The sequence below is a fragment of the Eptatretus burgeri genome, chromosome 7 (assembly GCF_056783735.1).
Source record: "Eptatretus burgeri isolate ZD-2024b chromosome 7, Ebu_testis_v1, whole genome shotgun sequence".
NCBI classification, from domain to species: domain Eukaryota; kingdom Metazoa; phylum Chordata; class Myxini; order Myxiniformes; family Myxinidae; genus Eptatretus; species Eptatretus burgeri.
The window spans coordinates 77563275-77572210 of NC_140967.1; the positions used below are offsets into that span (position 1 = coordinate 77563275).

Below are 8936 nucleotides of genomic sequence, written 5' to 3' on the forward strand. Positions count from 1 at the left end.
GAGACTGAGAGAGAGAAAGAGACAGTGAGACGGACAGAGAGACAGACAGACAAAGGGACAGAGAGAGACAGACAGCGACAGAAAGAGAGAGACAGCAACAGAGAGACAGCGAGAGAGAAAGAGAGACAGAGACAGAGACAGAGAGCAACACAGACAGCGACAGAGAGAGAGAGAAAGGGACAGAGACAGACACGGCGACACAGACACAGCGACACGGAGAGACAGAAGGAGACGGAGAGACAGAGACAGAGAAAGAGAAAGAGATAGACGGAGAGAGAGAGAGAGAGACAGACAGACAGACAGAAAGAGAGAGACAGCGACAGAGACAGACACAGCGACACGGAGAGACGGAAGGAGACTGAGAGAGAGAGACAGAGAAACAGAGAGAGAAACAGACAGAGACAGAGAGCGACACAGACAGCGACAGAAAGAGAGAGACAGAGACAGAGACAGAGATACAGAAAGAGAGCGAGAGAGAGACAGACAGAGACAGACACAGCGACACGGAAGGAGACTGAGAGAGAGAAAGAGACAGTGAGACGGACAGAGAGACAGACAGACAAAGAGAGAGAGACAGATAGGCGGACAGAGAGAGACAGACAGCGACAGAAAGAGAGACACAGAAAGAGAGACAGAGAGAGAGACAGAGACAGCAACAGAGAGACAGAGAGACAGAGAGACAGAGACAGAGAGAGAGAGCAACACAGACAGCGACAGAGAGAGAGAGAGAGAAAGAGAAAGGGACAGCGACAGAGACAGACACGGCGACACAGACACAGCGACACGGAGAGACGGAAGGAGACGGAGAGACAGAGACAGAGAAAGAGAAAGAGATAGACGGAGACAGAGACAGAGAGACAGAAAGAGAGAGACAGCGACAGAGACAGAGACAGAGACAGCGACACGGAGAGACGGAAAGAGAGACGGAAGGAGACGGAGAGAGAGAGACAGAGAAACAGAGAGAGAAACAGACAGAGACAGAGAGCGACACAGACAGACAGAGACAGACACAGCGACACGGAAGGAGACTGAGAGAGAGAAAGAGACAGACGGAAGGAGACTGAGAGAGAGAAAGAGACAGACGGAAGGAGACTGAGAGAGAGAAAGAGACAGACGGAGAGAGAGACAGAGAGACAGCAACAGAGAGACAGCGAGAGAGAAAGAGAGACAGAGACAGAGACAGAGACACAGAGCAACACAGACAGCGACAGAGAGAGAGAGAGAGAGAAAGAGAAAGAGACAGCGACAGAGACAGACACGGCGACACAGACACAGCGACACGGAGAGACGGAAGGAGACGGAGAGACATAGACGGAGAGAGAGAGAGAGACAGACAGACAGAGACAGAAAGAGAGAGACAGCGACAGCGACAGAGACAGAGACAGACACGGAGAGACGGACAGAGAGACGGACAGAGAGACAGACAGACAAAGAGAGAGAGACAGATAGGCGGACAGAGAGAGACAGACAGCGACAGAAAGAGAGACACAGAAAGAGAGGGAGAGAGAGACAGAGAGACAGCAACAGAGAGACAGCGAGAGAGAAAGAGAGACAGAGACAGAGACAGAGAGCAACACAGACAGCGAGAAAGAGAAAGAGACAGCGACAGAGACAGACACGGCGACACAGACACAGCGACACGGAGAGACGGAAGGAGACGGAGAGACAGAGACAGAGAAAGAGAAAGAGATAGACGGAGAGAGAGAGAGACAGACAGACAGAGACAGAAAGAGAGAGACAGCGACAGAGACAGACACAGCGACACGGAGAGACGGAAAGAGAGACGGAAGGAGACTGAGAGAGAGACAGAGAGCGACACAGACAGCGACAGAAAGAGAGAGAGAGAGACAGACAGAGACAGAGACAGAGATACAGAAAGGGAGCGAGAGACAGACAGACAGAGACAGACACAGCGACACGGAAGGAGACTGAGAGAGAGAAAGAGACAGTGAGACGGACAGAGAGACAGACAGACAAAGGGACAGAGAGAGACAGACAGCGACAGAAAGAGAGAGACAGCGAGAGAGAAAGAGAGACAGAGACAGAGAGCAACACAGACAGCGACAGAGAGAGAGAGAGAAAGAGAAAGGGACAGAGACAGACTCGGCGACACAGACACAGCGACACGGAGAGACAGAAGGAGACGGAGAGACAGAGACAGAGAAAGAGAAAGAGAAAGAGATAGACGGAGAGAGAGAGAGAGAGAGAGAGACAGACAGAAAGAGAGACAGAGACAGAGACAGACACAGCGACACGGAGAGAGAGACTGAAGGAGACGGAGAGAGAGAGACAGAAACAGAGAGAGAAACAGACAGAGACAGAGAGCGACACAGACAGCGACAGAAAGAGAGAGACAGAGACAGAGACAGAGATACAGAAAGAGAGCGAGAGAGAGACAGACAGAGACAGACACAGCGACACGGAAGGAGACAGAGAGAAAGAGACAGTGAGACGGACAGAGAGACAGACAGACAAAGAGAGAGAGAGACAGATAGGCGGACAGAGAGAGACAGACAGCGACAGAAAGAGAGACACAAAGAGAGAGAGACGGAGAGAGAGACAGAGAGACAGCAACAGAGAGACAGAGAGACAGAGACAGAGACAGAGAGCAACACAGACAGCGACAGAGAGAGAGAGAGAAAGAGAAAGGGACAGCGACAGAGACAGACACGGCGACACAGACACAGCGACACGGAGAGACGGAAGGAGACGGAGAGACAGAGACAGAGAAAGAGAAAGAGATAGACGGAGAGAGAGACAGACAGACAGAGAGACAGAAAGAGAGAGACAGCGACAGAGACAGAGACAGACACAGCGACACGGAGAGACGGAAAGAGAGACGGAAGGAGACGGAGAGAGAGAGAAACAGACAGAGACAGAGAGCGACACAGACAGACAGACAGACACAGCGACACGGAAGGAGACTGAGAGAGAGAAAGAGACAGACGGAAGGAGACTGAGAGAGAGAAAGAGACAGACGGAAGGAGACTGAGAGAGAGAAAGAGACAGACGGAAGGAGACTGAGAGAGAGAAAGAGACAGACGGAGAGAGAGACAGAGAGACAGCAACAGAGAGACAGTGAGAGAGAAAGAGAGACAGAGACAGAGACAGAGACAGAGGGCAACACAGACAGCGACAGAGAGAGAGAGAGAGAGAAAGAGACAGACACGGCGACACAGACACAGCGACACGGAGAGACGGAAGGAGACGGAGAGACAGAGACAGAGAAAGAGATAGACGGAGAGAGAGAGAGAGACAGACAGACAGAGACAGAAAGAGAGAGACAGCGACAGAGACAGAGACAGACACGGAGAGACGGAAGGAGACGGAGAGAGAGAGACAGAGAGAGAAACAGACAGAGCGACACAGACAGCGACAGAAAGAGAGAGACAGAGACAGAGACAGAGATACAGAAAGAAAGAGAGCGAGAGAGAGACAGACAGAGACAGACACAGCGACACGGAAGGAGACAGACAGACAAAGAGAGAGAGAGACAGATAGGCGGACAGAGAGAGACAGACAGCGACAGAAAGAGAGAGACACAGAAAGAGAGAGAGACGGAGAGAGAGACAGAGAGACAGCGAGAGAGAAAGAGAGACAGAGACAGAGACAGAGAGCAACACAGACAGCGACAGAGAGAGAGAGAAAGAGAAAGGGACAGCGACAGAGACAGACACGGCGACACAGACACAGCGACACGGAGAGACGGAAGGAGACTGAGAGAGAGAAAGAGACAGACGGAAGGAGACTGAGAGAGAGAAAGAGACAGACGGAGAGAGAGACAGAGAGACAGCAACAGAGAGACAGTGAGAGAGAAAGAGAGACAGAGACAGAGACAGAGACAGAGAGCAACACAGACAGCGACAGAGAGAGAGAGAGAGAGAAAGAGACAGACACGGCGACACAGACACAGCGACACGGAGAGACGGAAGGAGACGGAGAGACAGAGACAGAGAAAGAGATAGACGGAGAGAGAGAGAGAGACAGACAGACAGAGACAGAAAGAGAGAGACAGCGACAGCGACAGAGACAGAGACAGAGACAGACACGGAGAGACGGAAGGAGACGGAGAGAGAGAGACAGAGAGAGAAACAGACAGAGCGACACAGACAGCGACAGAAAGAGAGAGACAGAGACAGAGACAGAGATACAGAAAGAGAGCGAGAGAGAGACAGACAGAGACAGACACAGCGACACGGAAGGAGACAGACAGACAAAGAGAGAGAGAGAGAGACAGATAGGCGGACAGAGAGAGACAGACAGCGACAGAAAGAGAGAGACACAGAAAGAGAGAGAGACGGAGAGAGAGACAGAGAGGCAGCAACAGAGAGACAGCGAGAGAGAAAGAGAGACAGAGACAGAGACAGAGAGCAACACAGACAGCGACAGAGAGAGAGAGAGAAAGAGAAAGGGACAGCGACAGAGACAGACACGGCGACACAGACACAGCGACACGGAGAGACGGAAGGAGACGGAGAGACAGAGACAGAGACAGAGAAAGAGAAAGAGATAGACGGAGAGAGAGAGAGAGAGAGAGAGAGACAGAAAGAGAGACAGAGCCAGAGATAGAGACAGAGACAGAGACAGAGACAGAGACAGAGACAGAGACAGAGACAGAGACAGAGACGGAAAGAGAGACGGAAGGAGACGGAGAGAGAGAGACAGAGAAACAGAGAGAGAAACAGACAGAGACAGAGAGCGACACAGACAGCGACAGAAAGACAGAGACAGAGACAGATATACAGAAAGAGAGCGAGAGAGAGACAGACACAGCGACACGGAAGGAGACTGAGAGAGAAAGAGACAGACGGAAGGAGACTGAGAGAGAAAGAGACAGACAGACAAAGAGAGAGAGAGACAGATAGGCGGACAGAGAGAGACAGACAGCGACAGAAAGAGAGAGACAGACAGCGACAGAAAGAGAGACAGAAAGAGAGAGAGAGACAGAGACAGCAACAGAGAGACAGCGAGAGAGAAAGAGAGACAGAGACAGAGAGCAACACAGACAGCGACAGAGAGAGAGAGAGAGAGAAAGAGAAAGAGACAGCGACAGAGACAGACACGGCGACACAGACACAGCGACACGGAAGGAGACGGAGAGACAGAGACAGAGACAGAGAAAGAGATAGAGAGAGAGAGAGAGAGAGAGAGAGAGAGAGAGAGAGAGAGAGAGAGAGAGAGAGAGAGAGAGAGAGAGAGAGAGACAGCGACAGAGACAGAGACAGAGACAGACAGACACAGCGACACGGAGAGACAGAAAGAGAAACGGAAGGAGACGGAGAGACAGACACAGACAGACAGAGACAGAAAGAGAGCAACAGATAGGTGGACAGAGAGAGAGAGACAGACACGGCGACACAGACACAGGAGAGACGGAAAGAGAGACAGAGAGCGACACAGACAGCGACAGAGAGAGAAAGAGAAAGAGATAGACGGAGAGAGAGAGAGAGAGAGAGACAGACAAAGCGACAGGGACAGAGACAGAGAGATAGACAGCGACAGAGACACACAGACACAGCGACACGGAGAGAGAGACAGAGAGAGAAACAGAGACAGAGACAGAGACAGATATACAGAAAGAGAGCGAGAGAGAGACAGACAGACAGACACAGCGACACGGAAGGAGACTGAGAGAGAGAAAGAGACAGACGGAAGGAGACTGAGAGAGAAAGAGACAGACAGACAAAGAGAGAGAGAGACAGATAGGCGGACAGAGAGAGACAGACAGCGACAGAAAGAGAGAGACAGACAGCGACAGAAAGAGAGACAGAAAGAGAGAGAGAGACAGAGACAGCAACAGAGAGACAGCGAGAGAGAAAGAGAGACAGAGACAGAGACAGAGAGCAACACAGACAGCGACAGAGAGAGAGAGAGAGAAAGAGAAAGAGACAGCGACAGAGACAGACACGGCGACACAGACACAGCGACACGCAAGGAGACAGAGACAGAGAAAGAGACAGACGGAGAGAGAGAGAGAGAGAGACAGAGAAAGAGATAGACGGAGAGAGAGAGAGAGAGAGAGAGACAGCGACAGAGACAGAGACAGAGACAGAGACAGACACAGCGACACGGAGAGACAGAAAGAGAAACGGAAGGAGACGGAGAGACAGACACAGACAGACAGAGACAGAAAGAGAGCAACAGATAGGTGGACAGAGAGAGAGAGAGACAGACACGGCGACACAGACACAGGAGAGACGGAAAGAGAGACAGAGAGCGACACAGACAGCGACAGAGAGAGAAAGAGAAAGAGATAGACGGAGAGAGAGAGAGAGAGACAGACAGACAAAGCGACAGGGACAGAGACAGAGAGATAGACAGCGACAGAGACACACAGCGACACGGAGAGAGAGACAGAGAGAGAAACAGAGACAGAGACAGAGACACGGCGACACAGACACAGCGACACGGAGAGAGAGAGAGACGGAGAGAGAGACAGAGAGAGAAACAGAGACAGAGACAGAGAGAGACAGAAACAGAGAGAGAGAGAGAGACAGAGAGAGAGAGACAGAGAGAGAGAGAGAGACAGACACGGCGACACAGAGACAGAAAGAGAGACGGAAGGAGACGGAGAGACAGACACAGACAGACAGAGACAGAGAGAGAGAGAGACTGAGAGAAAGAGATAGACGGAGAGAGAGAGAGAGAGGGACAGAGACAAAGAGAGATAGACAGCGACAGAGACACACAGACACAGCGACACGGAGAGAGAGACAGAGAGAGAAACAGAGACAGAGAGAGACACGGCGACACAGACACAGCGACACGGAGAGAGAGAGAGACGGAGAGAGAGACAGAGAGAGAAACAGAGAGCGACACAGACAGCGACAGAAAGAGAGAGAGACATTGGCGGACAGAGACAGACAGACACACGGAGAGACGGAAGGAGACGGAGAGGGAGACAGACAGACAGACAGAGAGAGAGACAGACACGGCGACACAGACACAGCGACACGGAGAGACAGAAAGAGAGACGGAAGGAGACGGAGAGACAGACACAGACAGACAGAGACAGAGAGAGAGAGAGACTGAGAGAGAAAGAGAGCAACAGATAGGTGGACAGAGAGAGAGAGAGACAGACACGGCGACACAGACACAGACAGAGAGAGAAAGAGAGAGACGGACAGAGACAAAGAGATAGACAGAGACAGACACAGACACTGCGACACGGAGAGACAGAAAGAGAGACGGAAGGACACGGAGAGAGAGACAGAGACAGAGACAGAGACAGAGACAGAGAGAGACAGACAGACAGACACAGCGACACGGAGAGACAGAAAGAGAGACGGAAGGAGACAGAGAGACAGAGAGAGAGACAGACCATTGCTTCACCCTCGCCCTCTGGACTCCTCCCTTCTCCATTCAAGCTCCTCCTGTTCGGAACACGATCTCCACACGTTCGGCTGTGGCCAAAACAACGTGGCTATTGTTGGGTGCCGCACCACAGAGCATCCCTCCCCTGAAACACCCAGGTCCTGAGAACTGTAACCTCAACTTCCTCCCTGCCTGGCTGCAAAAGTCCATCTGGGGTTTCTTTTTCTGTGTGTGTGTCTGAGTGTGCTGGCGCCTGTCCATTAAGTAAGTCTGTAGAAGATATTTTATTATCGTTTCCGTGAATAATCTCACGTCAAGTCTGCACTGTCTGCTTTGGTAAGTTGCTTGTATAATTGTCGCACCCCCCACACCCCTCTCCTCTTTCCCTGCGCCACATACCCAATTAACCTTTGTTGTGCCACATGCTTTTCCTCGCTTGCTGTAAATAAATAATTATTGTCGAAATGTTCCCAGCTCGCCTTTGTCTTTTCCCTCATTGGTCCAGCATGGTTCGAATCCAGGTTGAGCCGGGTCTTATTTCCTGAGTCCGTTCCTTCGAGCCACTCCGTCCTTGGCAGTGTCGCTCGGCTGCATCCGATCCGGAAAGGGGATCCGATCCGGTGGAGTGATCCGGTTCGGACAAGGCGTACAGAGGGCGTGGTTCCCCGGTGGTTAATTTGGTAATTCTATTCCATAGGTGGGAGGACCCGAGGTCACGCGTTTAAGTTATTGGCGTCCACGGTCGCTTAAGCGACCCGCCGCGTCACGGAATTATCCGTGCGCGACGGCCTACAATTCTGGGGAGTCTGGTGGGAATCGACGTAGCTTCCCCACCTTGTGGTCTTCTCACCTGACCCTGCAACAATATTTTGTCTGACTCCATCCATCACTTTTTGAGATGTCCTGCTCTCAGACAGAGACAAATGGGGGAAGACATAACGTCCATCCAGCTTTGGCGGTGGAGGTAAAAAAAAAAAAAGACGACAGATCAGATTCAGAAAACTTAACTTGGAGAGCAAGTTCTACATGCTTCCACCTTGTATTTATTTCGTAAATTGACTTGAAAATGAAATTATATCCTGGCAGATTGCTGTACGAAGACACACACCTCTTCCGGGTGTTGATGCGAACCTCAAACGCAGGCTTCTGGCACACCATGACCTGGAGACGTTCAGACCACAAGATTATGGTGAAGAAGTAGAAGGCGATAAAAATGATGTGCTGAATGTCGAAATCCCAACGTATTGATGAACTTCTCTCCTACAGCGGAGAAAAGCCGAGTGTTCTGAATTGTAAATAAACTGTGTCCTATTTTAACAACGTGGTTAAAAGTGGCTTCGTTGTAATCCCCACCCTGAAGGTTTGTCCTTGTATCTCAAGTCATCCACTGAATAATCCTGAAGACAAACAGTCTAATTTTGTCTCAAACGTTAAAATATTGAGGATGATTGACGAGAAAAACTACGTGGAATGTAAATGTCCAAGGACCAAAAATATATTTTTTGGGTCTTTTGTGAGCTGTTACGTTTTGATCTTCATTTGCAATATACTGTACCATGTGATGGAAACTTGTGTGAGGTTTGGGGTCAGTATGTTCATTCAATTAAAAATTTTAACACCCA

The 8936-nt window shown here is 50.7% G+C and overlaps 1 protein-coding gene across 2 annotated transcripts in view; it reads left to right on the forward strand.

Annotated features, from left to right (window-relative positions):
* The window catches only part of DDX28 (DEAD-box helicase 28), a 53197-nt gene extending 44261 nt beyond the window's left edge, over positions 1-8936 (forward strand). For both annotated transcript variants that reach the window (XM_085889126.1, XM_085889127.1), the window contains exon 15: positions 8401-8936. In XM_085889126.1, coding sequence (XP_085745252.1) covers positions 8401-8562 — 162 coding nt within the window. In that variant the 3' untranslated portion in view covers positions 8563-8936. The remainder of the gene's footprint in view (positions 1-8400) is intronic.